Source organism: Anser cygnoides, chromosome 2 (assembly GCF_040182565.1).
Source record: "Anser cygnoides isolate HZ-2024a breed goose chromosome 2, Taihu_goose_T2T_genome, whole genome shotgun sequence".
NCBI classification, from domain to species: Eukaryota; Metazoa; Chordata; class Aves; order Anseriformes; family Anatidae; genus Anser; species Anser cygnoides.
This window is the reverse complement of record NC_089874.1, coordinates 48755919-48782589: the sequence shown is the minus strand read 5'-3', so window position 1 is coordinate 48782589 and position 26671 is coordinate 48755919. Positions and strand designations below refer to the sequence as shown.

The 26671-nt window shown below is 40.1% G+C and overlaps 1 protein-coding gene across 4 annotated transcripts in view; it reads left to right on the top strand.

The window, feature by feature from the left end:
• The window catches only part of NFATC1 (nuclear factor of activated T cells 1), a 120401-nt gene extending 94904 nt beyond the window's left edge, over nt 1-25497 (top strand). For all 4 annotated transcript variants that reach the window (XM_066992041.1, XM_066992040.1, XM_066992043.1 and 1 more), the window contains one exon: nt 22951-25497. In XM_066992041.1, coding sequence (XP_066848142.1) covers nt 22951-23000 — 50 coding nt within the window. In that variant the 3' untranslated portion in view covers nt 23001-25497. The remainder of the gene's footprint in view (nt 1-22950) is intronic.
• The last annotated feature ends 1174 nt before the right edge of the window (nt 25498-26671 follow it).

Below are 26671 nucleotides of genomic sequence, written 5' to 3'. Positions count from 1 at the left end.
GGGTTTGCCTGCAAACCAGAGAGCTGGCCCAAACAGGCTCTACAGGCTTGGTTTTGTTAGTAGGTCTTCTACATTTTCCATATTTCTAAGCCTACTGCTAGACAAATACCAGAAAGTGAGATGATGCTGAATGTATATCAAAATTCCCAGACTGTATTGTCCCTAACCACATGAATTACAATATGAGCATTTGAAAAGTCTTGGAAAGCAACTCTACAGGCTATCAAAGGCCAGAATTAGTGGATTCAATTCTTTGGTTCTTATGTAGTTTTAAATTTTGTTTCCAAACATCATGTATGTAGAAGAACATTCCTCTCTTGTCTTGCCTTTGCACCACTGAAGTATGATTTCTCTATTTAGTTTTAGCCCTTCAGCAGTCATATGAGAATGAAGAGGACAAGATTTCACTCTTCATGTCAATGCTGTTCAAGTTTCTCTTGATGTTAGCTTTCTGTGGGAGCTAAGGGTAAAGATTTGTTCCATTTCTAAGTGTTGTGATATCTTTCTGGTTGCAGAATAGATATTGCAGTACATATTACTAATTGATTTTAATGCCCTGGAAGCAGCAGTCAGCTCTATTTCTACTGTTTCTGGAAAAAAATATGCATTTCGTTGCTACCTTGTGAGTAAAATCTTCTGCAAATTACTTAAGAGGTAGAAAAAATGCTATTTTGGATCACAAGTGAAGCCTCCCAAAATGCAAAACTGCAAAGTAGTTATTTAAACTTTCATTTCTATCCTGTATATGCAAGTCCATAAACACATAAAGTACATGACTGTGTGTATATATATATGTATGTGTGCAAATATGCACACACCAATATATGTAATGAGATGTAAGATTTAGTACACTAGTACTTTTGCTTATTTGAAGTTGTGGTGGGTGAGAGTCATGGTAAATCACTTCTGCTCATGACTGAATTCTCTGAAAATCCTGCAGGTGTCTGTTGAGATAAACTTCCTAGAAACATGAGGTTAAGTGGAGAAGCCCATCCTGTGGGTCTTCAGTTGTGCTCAGTTCCTTTACTGAAATGTCTGTTGCAGCTCTGAAATCTGGCTCCATTCTGTTGCACGCCTCTGAGCTGCAGTTGTCACTGTTGGTGAATGATTTTCAGGCATCTGAACATTTGTTATCTGGCTATTCTTTTGGAAAACTGAAGGAACTGATAAAGGTGATCTCTTCTCTCTTAGATGGCTTTTTTTTTCCAGTCCTAGCTGTGACAACTCTTGTGTTCCACCATGTTCCAGACTGCACTTGGATTCAGTTGTTCACTTGAGGGCTTTCACCTTGTTGTGTCTGCATTAGCCGTTAACAACTTACCCAGGCAGCTTCTCCACATAGTCGTATGTCTTTGGGTTAGTGGTACTGGGAGGCTCAAATGTGCTTCTCAATCTAAAACGTCTACATGTGAAATTGTCATATAGAAAGAGGTTAGCAGAGAAACTGGTCCTGTTTTTTTTTTCCATCTTGCTTCTTTCGTTTCTTTTGAGAAATTCCCCCAATTTATTAACTGTTAGTACAGTTGTAATACTGTTAATACAGACTATACAGTTTTCTTTTGGGTCCTGCTAATCAAAGGCCTTCCTGAAGTTGCAAGAATTGATGCGACCTAATACCAGGCTTTGCAGAAAGGTCTAACAAGTCTAAACTCTGATTCGGTGTTCTTCACCCAGGCACTGCACAGTCTCTTATAAAGTGGGCTCCGGAGGGATCACCAGAAATGGAGATCACTGCTACCACTCCAGTCTCTTAATTACTAGGTAAAGAACTCACAATAAAGGAAAAAGAAGCAAAGCTGATTCCAGGGCAGAAAGTGTGATGCACTGCAAGACTATGCTTTTTGTATCAGTGGACGAACAAGGCAGCAACAACTGCTTCAAAAAATTTTCAAGGAGGTCTCCCACTGTTTCCAGAAACCCAGGTTACACTTTTGCAGGCCAGACAAACAACTGCTACAGTCTATTTAAACCATAGACTAAAACCTGGACATACTGTGTCAGATCACCACTTGGCATGAACCTGCAAAGCTCCGTTGTTGTCAGACAAGCTGGGCTGATTTCCGCTCTATTCAGCATATAGCCAGAATTATGGAGGTAAAGGTGACTGTCTCCTTTGCAGAAGGTTTAGACTTACATTTGTGCAATCCAATATCCCAAATATTTCACAGTAAGTAATGGTAAAGTAAAATACTAAAGTAGAACCAGTAGTGCTGAAATTGAGGAATAAGGTTTACCAGAAAACATGCTAATGTGACAGCATCTTTTTGCATTATTTTAATAGCTAGTTTACAAATCCAGAAATAGTTGCAACCCTGCAACTCTCGGCTGCTTCTGTTGATTGCTTGTTTTCTGATGTGAAATCACTGAGTAGGTTCATGCTTGCTGGCCGAGTCAGATCTATATGACGAGACTCCAGGACTCGCAGTCAAGGTGGGGGCTCTGCATGGGGCTGCTTTGGGACAGGGACTTAGCACAGTTAGGTGACTGAGACCTTTTGTGACATGTGCAATGTGTATATATAATTTTTCTCTACTTGGGGAACATACTAAAAATATGGAAGCTTTCTCATGGTGTAGCATGGTTAGCACACATTTGAAAGTTTCAGACTTAGAGGATGACTGTGAAACTACATGGTGGTGTAACTAGAACGAAAGAAGGCTTGAGAAAAAGAGAAATGAGAGAAAGGTTAAATATAACATCCCCATTAAAAAAAAAAAAAGATGAATTTTGGAAGAAGAGGGGAAAAGGTGAGTGTGGGTGTGAGAGAGAAGAGTTTGTCTAAAACTGAAATAGTACAAATGAGTAGTAGTTAGCCCAGGATTTGACTGCCACAGGAAAGTATATCTAAAGAACAGTCCATTTTGCCTCAAAATAGTTTACCTGTAGAGAAAAATATAAGGAGAAGATGAAATAAGCAATGTGCTCATTAGCTTTAGGAAGGTTACGTGATACCTAAATAAAAGAGCTTTCATGAATCGTTAATTGATGTACCCAAGGATAAAAATGAATCACCTTTGCCTTGGTCCTGCTAAATTTATGCAATGGGGACTAATAATCCTACAATAATGGTAAATGTGTACATTTTAAAAGTAGATTAACTTGCCTGTTCATTTGGCTGAGGAGAGTGTGTATCTGTTACTGCTCAAGTTAGAAGAGCCAATCTGTTTGTCCATATTGATCTGCAGTGAGACTACTGCACTGCATAGAGATGGGAGGTTTCAGTGGCCCATCTCCACTGGGGCAGCATTTCCTTGGGAGTTATTTTTATGCTGTATTGCCATATTTTCTGAGGAGTAGGGGAAGGGCTTCAACATTACCAATGAATGGAGAGAACTCCTGTAGGGAGCCCCCCAAAAGTCAGAAATAAGTTGAAATAGAAGGTGGGGGGGAGTACTACTTGAGTAAATAGAGTCACATCACCTGAACTGTGAGAATTTTTTGTATCAGTTTAAGACTTCTCTTACAATATAACAGGGCATTCATTAAAAATAAGAGAAAAACTGAGATTGTTCATTGGCTCTTCCCCAATAGAAATTACGCAGAAAAAGTAATATTGCAGGAAGGAGTAGAAGTGACTGGCCTTTGATAAGGCACAGAAGGATTTTGAAAGGTTCATTTTCAATGTTATATGATTGAAGAATAAAACAGGAAATCCCCTTACTTTGCAACTTTGGAAAGATGGCATTCAAATTACATTCAGGACGTGATCCAAATGCCATGTAAAATTTTTCCATCATCTTCAATGGATGTTCTAAAACAGGATGTGTTAAATCAGGGAAAATAATAAGAGAGTAACAAGTAAATTAACAGAAGATTCACAACACATTATGAATCACAGTATGAAAGAATCAATTAGAGTCAGCTAGTTAACCAAGTAGTAGCAAAAACAAAAAAGAGTTGTAACTAGAAAAAAAAAATGAACATCTGCTGAAGTTTCCAAAGCTATATTTAATATTAACTTGGGAAAAACACCTGGACTGAATGGTGTCTCATCAAAAATTTGTAAGTGTTTCCAGACCAAAATCACTCATATACTTAAAAAAAAATAAAATCATCTGCTCAACTGAAAAAGAAAACTCCTCTCTCAGCTCTTCTCTAGCACTGAGTTTCACTTTGGGGAATATCACCATTTTTAACCAGAGAAGCAACAAAATGCAACTGTTGATCCAGAAGTGTTTTGTTGATTGTTAAGATCTAGTACCTGAGGTCTCTGTCCATCTGGGTGCTGCAAAATGCACCCTGTTTCCCCACTAGTTTGCTGCAACAGGGCCTGACTTTGTATAACAGATTAGCTAGGAGGGTAGAGTTTATTATTTTAAAGAATATTATGAATTCAAGCACTCAACACAAAATAGAGTATGAAAAGTAAATAGACTTTTGATAGGGCTGCAGGATTTTCTTTTAAGGAAACTACAAATGGATGAACCATTTCTTTAGTTGTTAGATGAGGGTTGGACTAGGTGATCTTAGAGGTCTTTTCCAACCTGAATGATTCTATAATTCTACGAATATTCAGAAAATAACGGCTTTTGAAATTGGAAACAGAAACTTAGTCTCTTGTATTTTAATCAGGAAGGTCGTAGGACTTCAGATATAGGACTACCTATGTCAGATTGTGTGAGTTGTAACCTTAAAAACTTTCAGTCAGACAGTTAGACGTCAGCCAGCCATATATCTGATGTTTCAGGGGCTAAATCTGTGGTTTCCCTGATGATGAAATCTGGCTTTCTTCAGCAATCAACATACTTTCTGTGCTGTTAGTTAAGAGCTTGTTTCATGGAGGAGCTGGCAGATTCATCTGACTTCAAATGAGGCTGTGTCGTGCTTTCAGTTGTGCATGGTCCCCTGCGCTATCTCGGCCACTGCCTCCTTGTAACTCTTTTCTGAAATGTCAGTGTTCAGAAAGTTGTCCAAAGACAGATTTAAATTCCATATGAAAACCTTTTATTGAGGGGAAGCACCACTATAGGTAGAAAACCCCACAGTTTAACACACTAAAATGGTTGCAAGAATTCCTTAAGATGTCTATGTATGACTATTTCTCATAACATGAAAAGGATGTCTAGATTGTACACTGCTGCTGCAAAATGAAAATCTTAGAGTGGGAGAACTTTCAGTTATTCTTGACAGAGACTACTACAGTAAATAAGCATAGATTCATTGTGATGTAGTGCATCTGCACTGATTTCTATGTGTTCAGAACCTAAACTCTTTTATTTAAGAATGAATGTAGAGATAATTCTTCAAGCTACATCCTCACTTGAGATTACTCCACTTTTAAGTACAAGCAAACATTTCTGTATATCTTTTTCTCTTCCTTTACAGACTTGTATTTGTATTATGTATCTGTATCTCACATGCCAGTGGAAATCAGTAAAGGAAATTGATTTTTATGAATGGACTTCATAAATTTCTTGGTATACCAATAATGAAAACATGGTTTGCAGAATAAGAAACAGTAGGGCTTTTCCAAAATATTTTAATCATTGGCTGTGATCAGTGGCATAAAATGAACTATTCTTTCCTGTGTCTAAAGTCCAAGCTGTGTTACATGTAGCTATGTGATGTTCTTTCCAGTGTCACGTCAGTAAATAATTGTAATGCGGCTCTTGAGTCTGTCTCTGACCTTCACTGTGGTTGCCCTTTCTTGAACAAAAGCTGAGAATGATAACAGATTATCTCTTTCTGTGATCTGACCTAGTATAGTCTATATGAATCATACTCCAAAATTCCTTAAGTTTACCATAAATATACTACCATGTAAGCATTTGTAATATAGCACAGCTGTAAAAGTGTTTAAAAGAGGATTAGGTGGTACATCATGTTTTTTAACTTCTTCTACTTTGGTAGAAAGAAATACAAATTCCCTTTTTTGTATTGTTGAGTGATTTATTTATTTTTTGCAAAAAAATATTTTTAAATGGTTTAGGTTTTGCGAGTTTAGGCTAGAATGTTCTTTAGTCTGTCTAAACTTGGCCACTTTGTATAATTCCAGTTATTGTTACCTGAAGATGAACCAGCAACGATTCGTGTTTCAAGGAGCCTCTTGCAGGGATAGGAAGAATCATGTAGCTTAACATCATCTTGTTTTAACAAATTAAAATTGGCAGTTGAGCTGTGTACTCAACCTAAGCAAGTGGATGAAGGATTTTGAGGCCTAGAGACATGATATAGGAACTACAAAAAGAAAAAACACATGCTACTAAAACCTTATGTGTGTTTTTTCACTATTACTTAGGAACAGGCTAGGGTTCTGGGATCAAACTGTACCAGCACACATATGCATTAAAACCAACACACTGCAGTAAACACAGAAATGTTGTCTCCCTGTGGTAGTCTTCTGAGAGTTAGAAGTCTCCTGATACCAGAGAAACTGTATATGCTTTAAAATTTATGAAAAATTAATAGAACAGATCTACTTGCCTTTTTTGTACATCAAAATGAAAACATTTTAAATAATGGTTAGGGGATAATCAGCAATATAGCTTGTTTTCAATACAGTGACTGATTCTTTCCTGCCAACCCATCAGACCTATTCACTGTGTTTTTGTAGATGTGCTTCACATAGCTGCCTGTGTTTAGTAAGAACTTGATGCAAAGCCCATTAAATTCACTAGGAATTCTTCTGTGCTTTTTTGATCAGATTCCTATTTTCCGTCAATAGAACTTTTCACTTAATGCTCTTAAAAAAGTCCTATGCAGAAAAATATATATATATATTCATGAAAATCTCTAATACTCGGTGAAAATTTATAGGCCCCAAAGTTGATGTGGACACAAGTTATAGTTTCCAGAGTGATGATAAAAGGTTTTGTTAAATTAATATGTAAAGGTTAACAACACATACAGTAGTTTGAAATGCTATCAGTATTGTTTATGCAGTGTGACCGACTTGCAGAGATTTAAAGAACCCCCACTGAGCTCCTCTGGTTGTTTGGGTGTGCTAATATTTAAAGCAATGTTTGTGTTGGTTACATGGCGTAGGCCAAAGGGATCTCAAGGAGCACTATGCTCTCACAAACTGAATGCAGAGAAGTATATTTTGGGTGAATCCACCGCATGTGTTTGTATCCCACATTATACCAGTAGGAAAAAGAAATTTCTCTCCTGGAGTAACTAGTTACTAAGCAGTTGTTTCACAACAATGTCTGGCAAATAATTTAATAGTTCTGCCCAAGCTTTTTCAGTGTTGCTGAGGCCAGGAGTCCTGTTTTCATCTGTTCATCGTAGCACAGGTCTATCTGTGCTATTTCGGAGGTCTCTTGACTTGCTGTACTCATTTGTGTTGCAGTCCATAATGAAAAAACGACAACGCTGCACCATGCGTTCTCCATGGAAAATGGGTTAACTTCAACAATTTTCCATTTTCTGTAATGTTTCTTTCTGCTGTGAGGGCCTTCTTTATGTGTTCAAGGCTTTCTATTGCAACTATACATAGATAGCCATGACAAAGAGAAAGCATGAAAGCTTCTAGTGCAGGACATTCATCCTTACTTATCTGGCCCTCAGAGACATTAGCTAATCGAGGCACGATACTCCATACAATAGGACAAGTGCTGTAAAGCTACCTCTGTTATCCCAGTAGACATGGAGACTTATCATTCCCATGGCTGTTTTACAGGGTTTGTTTTGTTCTGACAACAACATCCACAGCCTACAGTACTATCGACTCTTAACAATGAATCTGATGCTGGCTGTGTGTGTTATCAGCTCCCCAATAACTGTCTTTTTTTTATTTTTTTCTTCTTTCCCACCCCATTTGTGAGAATATGTCCCCTGGAGCTCTTCTCTATCAGGCCCATGCAGCTGCTGTTATTTTAGATATGGCAGGAAGTAGGTACCGGAAAACAGCAAGGGCTCACAGCACTCAGAAAAAATATAGAAATTCCTCTGATTTACCCAAGGCTCTGGCTCCAATCAAAGCCAGTTACAAAAAAAAAAAAAAAAAAAGGGCGAAGAGGTGTGGGGGGAAGGCCCAAGCAGACAACCGTGTCTGGACTGCCTGTGCCAGAAACGAATGTTTTAGCCATCACCTTCTGCAGGGTGCTGGTACACGACCTGGCTGTGCAGCTCACGAGGTGCTTGCCGACAGCAGTGTTGCACCTGGCTGGTGCTGCAGAAGTGGAGCTGGCACGTGGGCGGTCCTGTGCCCACCAGCGTTGTTGCCAGCACCCTCCTCCGCCAGCAGAGAACCCTCTCTTGCCTCTCCAGGGACTCACATTTCTAAAACCTTGGCTGTTTCTGTGTTCTCCCTGCTCGCGTCCCATGTGCACATAAAGCAGATCGGTTTACCCCTTCGTCCAGCATGCTCCCATAAATGCTTTTAGCAGCACTTAGGAAAGAGCACCAGCCAAAGATACTGATGGAAAGTCACTAAAGCAAAAAACTTACATCACTACTACTATTATTATTACTAGTAGTAGGTAGTAGTAGTAGTATAATTGTAAAGCTCAAATGGGATATTTCTTAACTGCTAAGCGATGACATTTCTAGATGTTTTGAATACCTTCACTTTTCAGTCAGGGTAACTCTGAAGACTACTTCCAAAAGAAAGACAAAAGAAGAAACAATAAATGAAAAACACCTCCAAACCTTTCAGTTCAGCAAGTGGTTTAGAAAAAAAGACAGCACTGCCATCACCACCCCACACGTAAAGACATACACGGAAAAGATGCTACCTTTAGAACTGGTTTTAATAAAGAAATCTTCCTCTTTGACACAGCAGATAAAGAGGAAGATGTCCGCCCACAGACATCTCACACCACTAGCAATCTAGTTAACATCTGTAAATGTTTTAGGGAAAGAAATTACACTTTGAGACATTTCATTTTTAATTACAGTCTCCAGATTGGATTTGTTAGAGCAGGGAAATGTATCCCATAGCGACTGATGTCAATAGCAAGCAGTCCCTAAAGCCAGCCAGGATTGGGAAAGCCATGCTGTTTGCTGCTCTTGGCACTGCTCCCTGCTTTCACAATGTCAAACTTAGAACCGCCTTTATATGCACTTTCCATTTTTTTTTCCACAGTAGCTGTTGCCAGCAAGCTGTAAACTACCGTATATCACTCAGATTTAAGAACCTAAACTTTAAAACAAATTAAACTCTTGTTGACATTGTAATAAAAATCAGAATCGAACTGAACAGCTCAGTAAAACTGCACTTCAATTATTTTATGGATTTAAGATTGTTTTCTAGGATTCCCAGACTCCCAATACAGCAAAGTTATTTCCTCTTGGCAGATGGCTGGAAAAAAAAATCATTGAATGGATAAAATTATGTGGCAGACACTAGGTTGAAGCCTAAAGGGAGGAAATGGTGTCTCCCCAGCACCTGTAAATATTTGCTCTGTGTCTTGACCAGAAGAGCCTTTAGTCCATGCTTTGGAAAAAAGAAAAAAAAATCAACGTATTTATTTTGTGAGTTTTTAAGAAAATAGAATTTTCATCTGTCAAAATCCGGTTCCTAACTAGGTGTTTATGTGGTTTCGAATGAGAACAGCAAATACAGGTCTGACCCACCCTTCAGAAGCTTGTCCAAATGCAGGTAAATGCATGCAGCATATGAGTGCTCCCAGTCGCAAGCCTCTAGTTATCTTTTATCTCCCTACTTAGCAGTTAATGTTGGATATTCTTTCTATATATTTTTTTTCCTATTGTGTAAAATGGAAACAGAGGTTTCCATCCGATTAAATGCCAGGTTTCCATTCTTTATAATGGAAATTCCATTCTTTTAACTCGAAACAGTTTGGAATGAAAGTATTTCAGAAATGTGTGTAGACGGAAGCTACTGGAGATAATAATTTGTTTCATGTAACTGTTTTACAAAAGGTGTGGTGTGCTAGAAAGGCTGTTGTGTGGAGCAAACAATGATCAGCTCGTGCAGCCTTTCATCAAAAGCTTTGCTGCAGTTAACTTTTTTTCTTCACTTCATCGGTGAAATGTCCTTGACTGTCCTAGGGCACCAACCTCAGAAGTGTTGCATTCCCAGAGACTTCGGTGAGAAATGAGCATGCTCAGGACCTTCCTGGCTCCTGTCACCAGGTTGTGTCTGAATACTCAGCCAAATTGTACACATCTGCATGCCCACAGCTAAGTCTCGGGGTCCGCATGTTGTGGCTGAACTCCCCCAGGGAGCAGCCTGTCTGTCTGAGCCATGGGTAGTCAGTCACCTGGGCCTTCCAGAGGCTCCATGCATTCAGCTCCTGGTCTTTCACCTGAACCGAATTAACATTCTGATGTAAGCAGCTAGCTTTCTCCATTGTAGCATTAATCAATTTTTTAAGCTACTCTTAAATTAAAGCTCATCTGCTCATATTGTTGCCTGGAGCACCTCTCAAAGTGCAGGCCAAACTCCTACTGAAGTTCTGATGTGCTGCCAGATCGCAGCCCTGGCCTGTGGAGTGCTGTCACCTCCCAGCTATCAAGAAGCAAGGTTTTTAGAGTCCAAGTACTCAAAAAGAGGCAGAAAAGAAGTCCACCACGCATTGCAAGTGGTTGTTCAGAAAATGCAATACAAGCATGTCAAATAAAACTTGATGTCCTTACAAGTGCTCGAGAGTGAAGTGAGAGCTCTCAACATACCTTTCTTAGGTGCCTTTCTCCCACTTACGCAGCGCCAGTCCCTGGGCCATGGGTTTTGTGCACTTCATTCTTGGGGCAGAACAAATTTCCTCTCTAATGGAGAGCACTGAGGTCTGCACAGTTTTTGTATCGAGCGTTAAGTTGCAAAGGGCAAAGTTTCTTCTTCCCTGGGAACCTATCTGCAGTTCTTACTGTACTTTTGCAGCCATGTCTGGTGCTTTTTCTGCTGATGTTGCTCTGTCAGTCCAGTCTGAGGAGCCAGTCTGCAGCATGTGGAGAGAGGGGAGAAGAGATATTTTGCCATGTTTGCAGCTCTGTCACGTTGGGACCATGTGCAAATACGAGTATTCTTCCAGCTGCTCTAATTTGACCCACTTGCTATAGGTGGTTTTAGCATCCAAGGAGTATGGGAGTCCAGCAGCTGCCTGGTTGTGGTACTTTTCAGAGCTACATCTCGTGTGCTGAGGAGAACACCTAATAACACCAGCTGGTGGTTTCCCCACTGTGGCTTAGAACTGTCTGGGGCTGCCCCAGGCCCCACTTTCATTGAGGGGTTTCGACTGCAGCTCCACTAAATCAACCTTTGGGTCAAACCCTCCCAGTCAAACTGGAAAATGGTGGGAATTTTATCAAGAAAAGATCTTCACCTTGGAGTTACTAGTGAGGTGTAAAACTGGTGCAAGAGTAGCATTAAACACCACCAATGCTCTTCTCCAGGGAGCCACAACAGAAAGGATGGGTATTCCTTTTTGAGCTGTAGCTTTCTTCAGCAACAGATGCTGCAATGGTTAAAATAAAAACCTGTGGCATTATGTACAACTCATGTTATGATGGTGGCCAGATCATAAGGCCACAAACAAATTTATCACATAGCGATTTGCCTGCTTCATTTCTTTAGCAGCCTGTTTGTAGCCATGCCTGCAGATTCACAGAGCTGACCCTTACTTCTGTGCCCACCACTGAGGAGAAGCAGCTGTGTTCCTTCACCTGAGGATTTCCCCCAGCTAGCTCGTCAAACATGTCTTTGTCTTAAAAATTACATCAGCTCCACCCAGCCTTCCTCTTCCATCAAGCAGTTTGTGGCTGCTCAGTGAGTCATCTCGCAGCCATAATTTTATCTTCCTGAGCAAAAAGCCCTGTGAGCTAGGGGTTAAAAAACAAAGCTCAGCCTTTGCCGCAGGCTAGGTGGGAATGTGACCCAATCTGGTTTCAAGGCATTTCCCATTGCCCCCCAAAGCAGCACACAGGCACATCATAGATTATATAAACAGTGGCATGCCAGTGTTGTCTCTGCATTGGTGGCCTCTTTGCTAAAAGGTAAAAATAATGATCTTGATGTTGATCTTTTCACCTTGGCATTGATCTTTTCTGTTCTGCATGCATTTTGAGGTTTGCTGATGAAAAGGGTTATAAAGGAAGGAGGTGTTGGTGATGGCAATGTTAATAGGGCAAGTAGAGTCCAGTTCAAAAAACAAAAACAAACAAAAACCACAACAACCAAACACCCTCCTTAGTCAGAAACAGATCAGATAAACCCATTATATCTTTTAACCTGTCTCCAGGACATTGCCAGTGTTGAAGCCCAATGCTACTCCCACTTACTGATGTCCATCAGATTTGGGGCTGGTTCAGAGGAAGCAGAGCTGACTGTCTTGTCTGTTCTCTGCTGTGGAGAGAAAAGGGTGCTCAGCAAATGCTCATGCATGACCCCGAGGTGCTTCATTCTTCCACCCAGTTATTATTTCTTTCCTTTATTTGATATGCCTAGCTGCACATGAGCTGTTCTGTTTTTTGTTGGTGGTGGTGTTTTTTTTAAGCAGTAGTGCAAAGTGGCTCATTTTGGAGGATTCCAGATGATCACTAGTGGCCACACTATTATTACACGCAGTCAATTAAAGAGCATACATGCACATCCCATTGATTTGATTTAGAACTAACAACAGCTTCAGTAATGTGCAATTACAAGAAACTTAATGACCCCTTTATATTGAATGCAACTTCTGTGGCACCTAATATGCTTTGATGAATTGCTCATTATGTGCAGTGTTGGAAGAGCTTCTAAAAAGATTAATAATTGTATAATCAATACAGAAATTCAGTCTTATTTGGCTTTTTTTAAACTCTGAAATCAATAAATCAGAGGGATTTTGGATTCTCTCTTGCTCCCCATTTTCCTACTGAAACCCCGGGTTATTTTTTTTCTAAAGCTACTCTATCACTTCTCCTGCATGTGGAGAAACCCCTTCCTTCTGAAACCTAGAAATAAAAATCAGTTCTTTTCTCAGCCTTACTCTCTTCAGCTGTCTTTGTAGCACTGAGGCAGGAGATTTCTTGATAAGTGCTATAAGCTAGACTGAAAGTACCTTTCTCAGTGCATAATCTAGATGTAAAACGGAAATGCTAGAGATTATAAATTAACCCAGAAATGGCGAGCTAGGTACCTTCAAGTGTCTCACTACTTCAGCTGCCCTGTTCCTTCTCTCAGGCTGTGGCATAAGCTGCGTGTGCCCGATGCCCTCTCTGTCAAGGAGCGAGGTGACACAGAGCAGCTGTGTGCCAGGGGCCAGCACCAAGCTGAGCACCACCCTTTTGTAAGAGAGGGGTGAAGAGGATGCGGGCCAGGCTGTGGGGTGAGTTCCACTTCCCAGGAGACAGCAAGTAGGGGAAAATCCTCTAGTTCAGACATAGTCTGCTAATGGCTTCCTCGCCATCACTCTTCCCCTTCTTTCTCTCCCTGTCCCCTGATGCTGAACAATTTGTCCCCTGTGGATAGGTCTGGGTCAAAAGAGGATTGCTGGATTTTGTCCAGAAGGGCTGGTCCATGCCTGTTGGAAGCCCCTCCAACAGGGAAGGAGGCTCTCTGCTAGCAGCCTGCTGCAGGAGGCTCAGAGCTGCATACTGGGGTCTCACAGCACTACTTTACTGTTGGGCAATAAACTGGAAAGTAACGCTGATTGTGATGATCAGTTTGCATTACTATATCTCATATGGTGGGGGCAAATTTCTGTTGTCTCTAGCAAAACAGTGCATGCTCTTCCTTATTCCTCCCTTACTTACCCACAAAGCTTCCAGCAACACTGACCTCTGTTTTTGGCTGCTTTAGGTAGTATTTGTGTAGTTCTTCTGTTGTATGGAAATTTTGTGTAAAACGTAAAATATGTCTGCTTGATATCCCTTACAGAAGCTCTTAGGAACGTAAACACATAATTTTAGTTAAAATGTGGTTTATTTGTGTGTTGCCCAGCCCTCCCTTCACGATGTGTGTATGTGCGTATCAAATCTGGCTTGAATCATACTGAGGCAGGTCCTGCAGCCTCTGCATAGCCCAAATCACAACAGCTGCAGGCAAGGTTCACCTCAGTGAGGACTACTGAAAATTCCCTCTTGACTCTTTGAGTCTTTGGTATAAAAGCTAAACTGTGTGAGCACTGTCATCCTTGGACTTAAAATAAAAACCAGCTAAGGCTTAGACCTCACAGTGTTCAGAATCACCACAGCTATGCTGATTTCTGCATTAATTCTCAGCAGCCAGGGATTCAATCCTAAGCGTCTGCAGAAAAGAAGATGCAGAACATTCCCAGGGTTGCACATGGGAGGGATGAAAAATACAAACCTAGTTCTGGTGTGGTGGGATGGAACTCATTTAGTCTGGGCACCTAGTCAAGATCCCCAGTTAAATTACTGCCACACAGTGCTGTCATCGCACTACAGTGAGGAACCTTTCCTATTAGCTCTCTGCAGAGCAGCCACTGTGGGAGATTTCGCATTACTTTGGAGTTATTGAGCTAAATAAGGCAAAGGATGGAGCAGGTAGGAAAATGACTCCATGTTAATGGCTGTCATGCACAACAATACCCTTCATCCTGCCAAGCCTACATTTGTATGGGAGGATCATGTTTTATTAAAACCTGCTACTTGTTGTCACTCACTTGCTCCACTGTCCTCTTCACTGTCTCCAAAAATAGCATGCCCTGTGGTGGTGGCTTTTTATGATTAAACAGATAAAAATAATTTTAAGGTTTTAACACATCCAGGACACCTGAGGTAATATAAGATCTGACTTCTTTATGGAACGTGTGAAGTTATATTTTCCATTGCTTCACAAGACTTGTTTTGTTTGGTTTTTAATTCAGTAAGCTTTAATATGATCTATAGTTTCGCATTACCAACTGGCATCTCAGGAATTTGTATCACTACTTTCTTTTCTTATTCATAGCATAATACTAGCTTTGAAAAAAAAAAAAAGAATTTCTCTAAGCCAGCCCTCATTTTTCAATAACTTAAGTAATACGTCTATGTTGTCTGCTGCATCTTTTATATGTCAGAGAGGAGTGCTTTTTATTAACAGTGGGAAAGTAGGTACCAAGATAAAAACTGTAGGATTTTACTCATGTGATGGAACTTCAGGAGCTTCATTTCTTTTGTCACTGCAAACGGGTCTGTATTTAGCCATTTTTTCTTTAAATAAAACCTATACATGGAGATAAAGGAAAACATTTTTCCTTCTGTATTTCTACTTCCTCTGGGTTCTTTTGTGATTTTGAATTCCTCTTCAGTATGCTAATATCTGGCATTTAATCTGAAATAAAATGTGTACAAAAACACAGAAGCTTGATGGAACAAGATGTGCCATCAGTTGTGGAAAAATCTGAGGGCAGTAGTTATAGGCAGAAAAGTGAGCATCATACTATGAAATATTACTACAGGTTAGTGTGGTATTAGTGTCGAGCTCTTAAACTCACTACAGAGTTATTTTTCCATATATGTTGAATATTCATATGCTGAATAGTCACAGCACGTTCAGAGTTGTACCAAATGGAGAGGACAATATGGTCCCCACTCCGAGATGCTTGTGGCCAATGACCTATTGAAGGTAATGGAAGTTCAGGGCACTTAGGGGTATGTCTGCGCTGTGTAGTGATGTACACGGAGAGATCCCTGACCTGGGAGTTGTACCGATGTAAGGCTTGACCAGTACTAATGAATTCTGTTGAAAAGCAAAAATGATGGGCAAAACTGAATCAATTTTCTTTTCAGGACTTCTGCTCTTTTCTAAAAATTGCTCAGATTTGACACACAGCCATGCAGTTTGGCCAGGGCCAGGTCATGGAGTTCAAACATGGCACCACATTGCTTGCATGGTTATACCCATTTAAATGATGAAAAGTATTATCAGGACACAGCAAAATTCACACAGGCTTTTCACACATGCATCTTGAAAGATGCAGCTGGTATTATTTGTATTTTCCATGACACATGCAACAGTCAGAACAGGTTGCTTCTGTTCCTTTTTGGTGAGAGAGCATTACAGCTTCTGAACTTTTTGCTTCAGTTCAGCTGCATCACAGAGACAATGGTCCGTAGTGGTCACAGGTGGACAAGAAGTAACAAGGTTGGTCAGTCAGTTGTGAAAAAAGGATTGGCATGGACCTGAAGACATACATGACTTGGGACGTGCTCTGTGGCTGTTCCTATCAAGGAACTGAAAAACCATCCTGAGTGAAGAATACCTTCACAGCACTGAGCAGACACCATTGCTATTTATATAGGAAGAAGAACACATGCATGTTCAATTAATCACAAGATGTTTGCTCTGCTCAAAACCTTTCAGTGTCTTTTTGTTGCAGCTTTATCACAGTCCTTAAAGAAGAATGCAGCGGAGAATAGTAAAACTCTCCTGATCAACATGAGCTTTCAGGCTTTTCCACTGGAAAACTCCGTTGGACTTCTCCCAGTCACCTGGCAGCCCCTCAGTGACTCCTACACAGCACTGCCAGGGTGGGCAGGAGACAGATGTGAGGATGGCAGTGCATATGGCTTGCTTGAGGCAGGGCAGGTAACTTGAAATGCACACATCTGTGCAGTGCTGGAGAACTGTGGGAGTAGAGGCAATCCAGTTATGTCTTAACATGGGACTGTATTAATAATATCAGTTCACTTCTTCATTTGGAGCAGACAAAAGAAGACCCCAGGAGCTTCATTTAGTTTCTCATACTGCGTCTCTGTCACTTATTTATACTTATGCAGATGATTTCATTGACAAAAATGCTTCTTGCCCAAGAAAGAGCTCAGTGCATTTACTTATTTATTTATTTTGAACACAGGTGAAGTGTGCCATTGAAAAGGAGCACAACAGTAAATACAACTCAAAACACCAGTACTCATTCTCATTTAGCAGACCTCTCTGGGACACTGAAAAAGAGGATTTAAGCTGGTGGGAAGATGGTCATTGACTTCCACAGACTTTGGTGTGTGATGTGTGAAGAGACAGGCTTAAATGGGACAAAATTAGGGTCCTAATTAGAAAAGGAGGAAGAAGTAATGGGTGAAACTGGAAGATCTATATTAGCATCAGTCTCTTCTCCAGAAACCTCTCAACATTAATTAAAAGGTGTGCTGTTGTTTTGCATTAAAAGCTTATGTGAATAGAGAGCAATGTGTATCAGACAGTCAGTGGAGGGCCTGCTTCTTGTCTAAATTGGGTTTAAATCTGCCTGGCACCATGAGAGCTGCAGAAAGATGTCACTGGACCAGAGACCATGCCTTTAGACCAGTTCCTGGAGAGACCAGTGCCCCAGCATTTTTCTCTGGAGTGTGGTAAAAGAGTGTCCATGGCATGACAAACTCACTGACATTGTCATAGTAGGTATGTTTCCATGTAAGAATGCTGGTGGTTTCACAGTGCAGGATCTCAAGAGTGCAGGTAGAGGGATGACACTGTTAGCAAAGTTCACAGAAATAGGATGTGTTTTCAGAGTGCTGTCATTCCCTCCCAAAATTGTGGATGCAGCTCTTTACAATTGTGGTTTTGATCATGGCTCTCAGCTCACCTCCCATTTTTTCAGACTCTCGAGAACATGTGCCTTGAGGAATATGAAGTGAAATATCGCTATGAAGCTATGTCTTCCAGGCTCCTGTAGCTGTGTGGCCTGGGGATTCTGTGTAGCCCCCAGAGTTCACCAGTTGTGGAACCCTTCTTGTGCCTTCTCCTCACTTCTTGCACCTCTGACCTGATAAATTACTTGATTTGAGTGGGATCAGTATCTGAGCTGGAATGCAGAACTTTGTCTCAAAAGAACAGTTATTTTATTAAAACAAAACGCCGTAATGTTATCCATGTTCTAATTAGTCATCAGGTAAAAGGAGAGCAGAAGTCTGCAGAAATTTAAACTTTTGCCAGTTTATAGAATCCTTGTGTAGCCACCAAACATTAAAAATATTCCATTTCCTATGAAGATCATATCTATATACGGAATCTGCACTTGTTCAAATATATCTGTTTCATGCAGGAACTCAAACTGTTGCATCGGTAAGACACTGATTTTGCTAATTAATGAAGCAAAAAATTCCATTGCAAAAGGGCATCTTAAAGCAAAATTAAATACAAGAAAGAAAAAAAAACCTCCCTATTAAACTAAAATGTGGTGTAACAGCTCACCACATCCTGCTACTGTGGCATCTGCTGTTTAGCAAAGGAAAGGTTCCGCTTTCAGACGCCTTGACAGGTAGAGAGGTCACGTGTTACCTGCATTTCTCAGCACTATTACTTCTTGAGTTTATGTCAGTGGAAAAGCTGAACTTGATGATGGAAATTATAAGTTGAGGGAGGGCATTGTGGGGAACTGTAGGTGTTAGCTATAAAAGCAACAATGCCCCCCTTTCCCAAAGCCAGCAGAAAAACAGGAAAAAAAAATCTGATGACAAAACTGCTGTAAATCATTGTAATCAGCTGTTTGATCTGATAGGGATGACCCTGTTGTTTTAAGGGACGTGTTAGGCTAATCTAGGCATCAAAAATTAAACATTTTGCATGCTATTCCAGATCTGCTGCTAAGCTGTATGTAGGGACTCCACTGAGTCACGTAATTCTTTAGGTCTCATCTTCTTATCTATAAAACAGGTCTATATGAATACTCATTTTGTGTTGTTTTAAAGATGGGTGTAAAGCATCTGCAATCTTTCTTAGAAAAATGTTACAGTCATTCCAAACACAGCTACTCCTAGAATAGTATTACAAATGTGAATGGACATGTATCCAAGCAGCCACTGAATCAAAGATCATTGTTTGTTTTAGAAATAAAACTCAAACCCAGGCCAAAATACTGCTTGCACTGAATACTGCTCTTCTGTGCCACACACACAATCCTGTTGTAGTAACAGGTTTGTAAGCCAAAACTGGACCATTCAAGACAGCAATCAGTTGACTCACCTCAATTAATAATAAATATTTTGTTAGAAGGGAGAAAAATAAGAGAAAAGTAAGAGAAAGATTACTCATTATAAGAATAAGAAGAAAAATAAGAGAAAAATATTCATTATTTTCTTTACATCAGCAGAATCTTTTACTTCTCTGGCGTGTTCTGCATCAGTCCTACAGGACCAAGCAGAGCCCTAAGGATACCAGGGAGAAGGGATGTGACGGATGGCAAAGGAAATGCTGAACAGGGAGCAATCAACTTGTTCACATGACATGTGAATGAAGCTATCAAGAAACAAATTTAAAAGAAGATGAAGTACCGTTTCCACCAACACATCCTTCAACTGGAACCCATGGAGCCCATTGCTGCAGAAACCATGAAGGCCAGAACAGGTTTTCAAGGTTACTAGAGAATTGCATGGAAGAAAGTCCATCAAAGTCCACTAAAACAAGGACTCAGACCTCCTCTTGCTCATGAAGCCCTCCAGCAGTCAGGAGATAAAAAGGTGTGCTAGAGAAAGCATCACTGAAGGTTTGCCTGGTGCCTATGGTCTTTCCTGAAGAGTTGTCTACTTGCTGGTGTCAGAGATGTGACACTGGCACAGATGGTTATACAGGACCTTTCAACAGAGCTATCTTTCAATAACAGGATTTCTAATTTGCTCTTGGGAAGGATAATCTTGGGTCAACCTACTACAAGAGTATTCGATGTTTTCTTTCCAGCAAACAGCAAAGAAAGCAAAGAAAAAGAATTTTCGGGTCAAACAAAGCGTTACATTTGATCTAAAATAAAACATTAACATCCAGCAATGTTAATAGGCTTTGGAATATGAAAAGAAGCAAATTTTCCAGAAATTTGAAATTTAAAATGTTGATGTTAAAGACATTTCTTTCTCTATACTGAACTATTTGAGAAATGTAATCCATGTTTTCATGTCATTTTGACAGATCCAAAACTGCATTTTCCACCCATGTCCATTTCTCAGACCTGGAGGGAGGGGGGAGTGTCTTCATGGGAATGCTTGGCTGTGTACCTGGATGGGGCTGGGCACATGTCTCTAGTTGAGCCCAGCAAGTGTCATACAGCTCACTTCACCTCAGCCCTTGCCCACGTGTGCCTGATGCCCGGTTTCTGTCAGTTCCCACCCGCCAGAGGGTTTTCCTTCCAGTTTCAGGTGCCTTTGGTGGGCAGCACGGGAAAGCCCGCTCTCAGCGCACTTCCCCTTTTAGCTGTCATAGTCAGCACTCTCTGTAAAGCAGTCTGCCTCTAGAGTATCGGCTGCTTTGCTGGGATGCATATTGCCCCACCTGGGACTTCTTCTTGCACCTTGTCTCTCTGTCATTCTTTTTTCCACTGCCCTATTGGGAATTTTTGCATCTTCACCGTAGTGGCAGGTAAAGTGGGAGAAACAACAGTGAAATAGGAACCTGTGTCTGAGCCATGTTGTCTGTGAGCCACTGTGGGTGAAACAGACGTTTGGCATCCTCTTGGCTATTTTGACCCCATTTGATTGCGAGATGTGGTGGCAATGGATGCACCTTGGTTGAGGCTCAGTTCTGATACTGTGTAGTGACTGCTGTTGAACAGTTGTCAGATGTTGCTACATGAGAACACCAAACTTGACTGTTACTCATCAAGATAGCAGAAGTCCACTTCTGTGAAGAATTAACACATAATAAAAGTGAGCAATAAAGCCGAAGGTCTAACCTGTGTCCTGTTGGAGTCAATAATTGTGAGCAATTTCAGCTGGTGACAGATTTGTCTGACTGCTCAGAGCTGGACAGAGCATGAGCAAAGGACCGTGGTGGACATGGCTGAGCCAAGGCAGGTGGGCTCCCAGTTGAAAGAAAAGTCACATCATCTCTAGGGTGTGTCATGTTTCCTACTGTGCTTTAGTGACAGAGGATTCATCTGAGGGTACCTGGTGGGGCTGGAGAAGACTGCCTCTGAGTTCCTAAGCTGATTTTGGTGATGGACCTTTTCATCTTAGACCTTCATGCCACCAAGTTGCTTCGATAATACTTTTGCTAAATGCTTTAATAGGGGTAACCTTGTGCTGTTGGGCTGGGGGATGTTACATTTGGAAATTTTACTGAACAAATCAAGTTAGAGTACCTCAGCTTATGACCTAGCATTAGCCTGAGATCTGAGATACCTGAGTACTAAAGCTGACTGTGATGGGAAGCTCCTCTGCTTTTCCATCTGCCTGTCCCCATCTGTGAAATAGTGGTGATGCTTATATCCACATGGTACAGAGGCACTATAAAGATTCATTATCTAATGTTCTAAGCACTGCATATACAAAGTCTGATGATTGCCTTGAGCAGTGTCTTAATTTTGTTTGTGTAAGAGAAACTTGGAGGCAAAGTTAGCAAAACTGGAACACTGGCTGGCCCCTCTCAGGATTTGTCCTCATTGTCACACTCAACACAAAGATATCACTGTGTGTTTTACTGCATGCCCAATGTTGCTTTGAGAAGTTTATTAAATAAACTATCTTTTCAAAAGCATCATAGAAGAATCATCCCACAGAAAAAGTGCACTGTTTGGATTCAAGGTAGAGATTCAATTCAGGAAGCTGTCTCAAGTTTTGCAGCACATAAATAGGGTAGCATTTCACGCCATGTTCAGATATATGCAAGGCAGTCTTTGTCATAGAGCAGGGCTTGTTGCTTAAATTTGTTTCCATTCTTCAGGATTATTAAAGATAAACTCTACAGCACCCTTAAGAGAAAGAACTGCTTTGTCTTCACATCTCAATTCCATTACTGCTCTTAGTTTGCTGCCATAAATAGGTAGTAACAAATACACTTGGTATTTCCTTTCTGAAGTGTGGCGCTGGTAAAAGTGGTTGCCGTGGCCAGGACCTGTGACACAAATCCTGATTCATGTGCAACAATTACAAAATGGGCAATGGGTCTACAGAAAATAAATGAATAAATAACACATAATTGTTTCAGGAAGTTGGTTTTAGGCAGTCTTGGTCTTTTCCAGTAAACACGTGGAGTTATCTGGATGGCTGTGAACAGCCGCCCACAAGGAAAGGAAAACTCGGGCTTTTCCATGGCACTTCCGTGACGTGGGCATGTGTTTCCCACTCCCAGCAGCTCTCACTCAGAAGTGGTGATAGCACTACTGATGGTATTTTGTCTATCTTCATGTAAATCAGGTGGTGGTGGTTGCTGCAGGGAGGTGGGGTGGAAATAAAAGGGATGTTGTGTAGCCTACTGTAGATGGCCTTTGCCAGGTTCAGTCATTTCCTGTCCATCTGCCAAAAATCACAAGCTGATAAATGGACATAATTTGAGTGTGGGAAACAGTATTGCTTGATGAGCTACAGGGGAGGGGGAAAAGAATGAACGAAGACTCACGAATAAAGAAAACAAGACTTTATCAATGGAGATGCAGTCTGACTGGCTGATGCTGAGATAGCGGACCTTGTTTATTCTTTTCTCTGACTCTTGCCGAGGGTTTTCACTTGCTTGTCCCTCCCACCTGTCTGTGCAGATAGGAGCAAAAAGACTGCAAGTCCATGTGTGTTGATCACTATGAAAGGAGAGTATGTGTTTATACATGTCACCAGCTGTGGAGAATGGGCAAGCGCACATCAGTTTCTTCTCCTTCTCTCTCTCTCTCTCTCACTCACTCAATTTCAGCCTACAGTGGAAAAAAAATCAGTATGTGAAATCGTATTGTATCTAGGCATTGCAGCTTCAAATACCCAGTTCAGTGGCTGGCAGCTTTGTGCCATTAGCACATACCATGGCTAACATACTTTCCAAAGGACTCTTTTTATGGAAGGGGTAGATTATTCTAAGATTTCATGTGGTACTCTTTACGTTATATTTCAGAGCCAGTACTAGAGTAAATGAAATGTTTTATCTGTAACTGACTGAAAATGTTAAATATGTTTGATGCAATCAAGGATCCGGGATGCTGCTGTTCTTGTGATGTCTGGTTTTACACAATGTTTAGCATGTTAATAACCATGGTTAATCCTGCTGTTTTGCACTGTGATCCGCCTTTACTAGATATCTCATGATGCTTAATGTTCAGAGCTGCACTGAAACTGTCAAATTGATGCAGGTTTGGGAGGGGCTATACTGAAGAGACCCTCCTGCAGCAGTATGATGCTAATCGATTCCTTTTTTCTTGTGTTCTTTCTTTGCAGTAAATGAAATTATAAGGAATGACCTTTCCAGTACCAGTGTCCATTCATAGCTTTCAATATGGGCCTCTTATGAAATCCACACACGCTTTTGACTTAGATGGCATGTCAGCTTGAGTACAGAGATACCAAGTAAACTGAAGACCACTCTGATCTTCCACCTTACTGAATGTCAGGAACTGAAGATTTACCTCTTGCTTACAAAGAAGTAGGTCCTCAACTTCAGCTGATGAAATAGCTTCTTTAAAGAAAATCATCTCAAAAGAAAGAGGAGGGAGTACACTCACAGATGGCGCATTTCGTGGGACAAAACTAGGAAACTCATCAAAATCTGAGTGCTTCTTCCCAATGCTGATCTTTTTGCCATGGCACCGCTGGAATACAGCCCTGGAAGTGCCTTATTTTACCAGGTTGTGGCATCAGGGCATTTATAATAAGCTTTGAATTTGCTACCATTACAAGTGTTGGTAGGTGCAGAAACTATAGAGCTTACATTCTGGAGAATGATATTGGAAAAAAAGAAACAAAAACATAAGACTGCAGCAAAGTAGGGAGTGAAATCCCTATCCAGTAAGATGTGCTTATGAATTCCAGAATTTCTTCAGCTTTTCTTTGCTGTAATGTACAGCCTATTGCCTTATTCTTAGTGCATTTCAAAAGCCTCTTGATTTGTCATCATCTCAGCTTTCTTTTGCATTGTCTTTATTACGTGCTAATGAATCATAGGATTGTTAGTAGTAGCATGTTAAGATTTTGATTTTAATCTGCCTTCAGTCATAGCACAAGTGAGTTGAATAGCACAAAATAAAAAAGGTTGATGGACAAAAAATTGAAATCTATCTATTACTTGATAGATGAATGTGTATGCATGTACATACATACTAGTATATATGCATATATTTATATATGACAAATAATATAGATGATTGCCTAGTGAGGGCACTGAATTTAGCAATAATTTCAACTTCTGAGAATGCATTTCAGATCCACAACAAATATTTCAGCTACTTCTTTTGAGGGTTTGTTGAAACTAAAGCAGGTATGCATTTTCTTTCCTCATGCAGTTAAGCAAGCACTTTAGATAGGCAAGAAGGATGCATACAAGATACATGTTATTTACCAAATGGCAAATTATTAAAGTAACTGTAAATACCATTATGGAAGAGTGTAAAATATTTGTTCAGTTATAATATTATTATTCCGCAGAAGCCTTATAACTCTCTGCTACATGTATGAAAAGAATATTACCAAAAAACCACAAAGGTTTAATATGCAGCGCTGTATAGTGTGTTTTCAGATTAGCTAATGTTTCTGGAGCTACAGATAGGCATGTAGTGTAACCTCTAACATTGTATTTTTTACAATCAACTGCTTATTATATAACTAGCAACAACCTATTTCGTATAACCAAAAAATAAAAATAAAAACAAAAATAAATGAAATAGCATGAATTAAATTAAAAATGTTTAACATTAATATTGTGCCTTAGGAATCTGTGCCCCCTTCTGGAAATATACCTGAACTACACCTCGGTGCTGGGGTGACTCGTTAACCGTAATGCAATGAAGATTGAACAGGTTTCACAAAAAGGTGAAATCCTCCTAAGCATTTTAAAACATTACTCTGTATAATTATGTCTTACTTTCTTTAGAAAAAAAAAAAATGAAAGCCATATTTGTCACATTTGCACATTACTGTGAAGACATGAGAATATAATATGGCTATATGTACATAATATGCTGTTATTCGTCCTTATAATAGTCTGTTATTCCTCACCTGTTTACTCCCAGTTATTTACCCTGTATTTAGCATTGTAGACGTTGCATGAAACATTTCTTATAGACTGCCATATGAAAAGTAAAAAGCTTGACAGATGTCAGCTTGACTTGTAGCTAGAAAATAGATCCAATAAAGCAAAATGTTTTGCTGGAAGCTAGTCTTAGAGTGGTTCATTTTATGTTATCTTGACAAATCTTCCTTTCTCATATAAAATATGCAATTTTACATTATATACATATATATATAAATATATATCTCCATCTCTTCTATTTGAAGCTGTTTGCATCCTGCTGCATCCTGCTAATATAACCATCTTAGCATGGAAGTAAAGTCTCCTGTCAACAGACTCTTCTTTATTCCCCCTTGCATTTAAAGACATCGCTGCCAAGGAGAGAAAATGATATATGATATAATCATCAGATTTTATTCTCTCAGTATTTGAGAAGTGTCAACAAAGTGTGTGTGGAGGAATGGTTATGCCAAAGTATTTTCTATTCACATGCATAAATACCTTGGGTGAGGCTTTTACGATACAAGACAACACACACACAGACACACCCTACACAATGTTTGCATTTCAGCAATAACTTTAGCAAAGTTTTCAACTGTATGGTTTGGATATGTTGCATCTCCTTCGTCTTTATTTTTATTTTCCTCTTTAAGCTATATTAAAAAAAAAAACTGTTACTTTTAAGCCTGGATAATGGAAGATTATGCATCTCTGTTATATGTATTCATAAAATAAAAATGAAAGCAGAAATATTTCCCGTATGAGACTGCTATCTTGTTTTTGTATGTGTGTTACGGTTGTTGCTCTCAGTTTATGAAAATTGTGTTCATCAACCTTTTTTGAAAACAAAGCAAAACAAAAAAGCCACAACACTCTGAACTTGAGCGTAGCCCTTATAGCTATGGTCAAAAATACTTTTGTCGTGGATGATTCTGACTGTTAAAAAGAGCACTTTGGATGAATTTTAAACGGTAAAACAAGGTAACTTATTAATCATGCAACAGAGTATTTGCATCTGTATAGATGCAAAAGACACTTGGACAACAGTGTCTTTTGCTCTCCCTTGAACTATTTCTGAAATGTGTAGATTGCTAAGGGTAAGCTTTGGACCTCTGGCCTTCAGTGCAGCGTATACAAGAGACATTTTTGTTCATCTGGAGGCTTTTGTAGCCCTGCGACAGGAGGGCTGCCCACAGACATGCAAGAGGGGATGACTTGCCATGACATGAATATGATCGGTATGATGAATGCTACTCTCTGAGTCCCCCTCCTCTCCAAAGAAGAAGGGGCAACAGAAGGGTGTCGACTCAGTCAAAGCTGGGCTGAATGCACCTCTGAGATCCTCATCACTTCGTCAGGTGGTGCATTTGTATGTACCAACATGTGACACCTAATTGGCCAAATCACAATGAGCTTCTGCAGTTTTTCTTGACCAAGGGCAAGTTACAAGGTATATGAAAAACAGTAGCATGCTTATGACAGCAGCCCTGATTTAGGTAAGCTTTTGAACACATTTTTTAAAAATCCTCAGAAAGAACAAGACATAAATATTTAAAACTTTGTTGAATAAGGACCTTTCCCTGCCTTGCATTTGTCCTCCTGTGAGTATAGGACAACACACATTGCTCACTCTATCCCACCTAGCTTCTGAGAGTTTGCTGATGAATCCCTCACAATTTAAGGAGAGACATATGCTCCAAACCCATTAAAACCCAGATACGGCTCAGCTCTTTAGAGATCAGTCTCTGCTTCCTGTCTTCAGGGTGGAAATACTGATGTTACTCCTCATGTGGACAGTGTGAGCCATATTGTCGGGGAGGTTCCTGGAAAATTGACAGCACAGAAAATTGTCACACATTCTTTATATCTTCTGGAGACTGTGGCATCATTTTATGCCAGATCAAAATGTCTGGTCACACATTGAATTCATTTGAG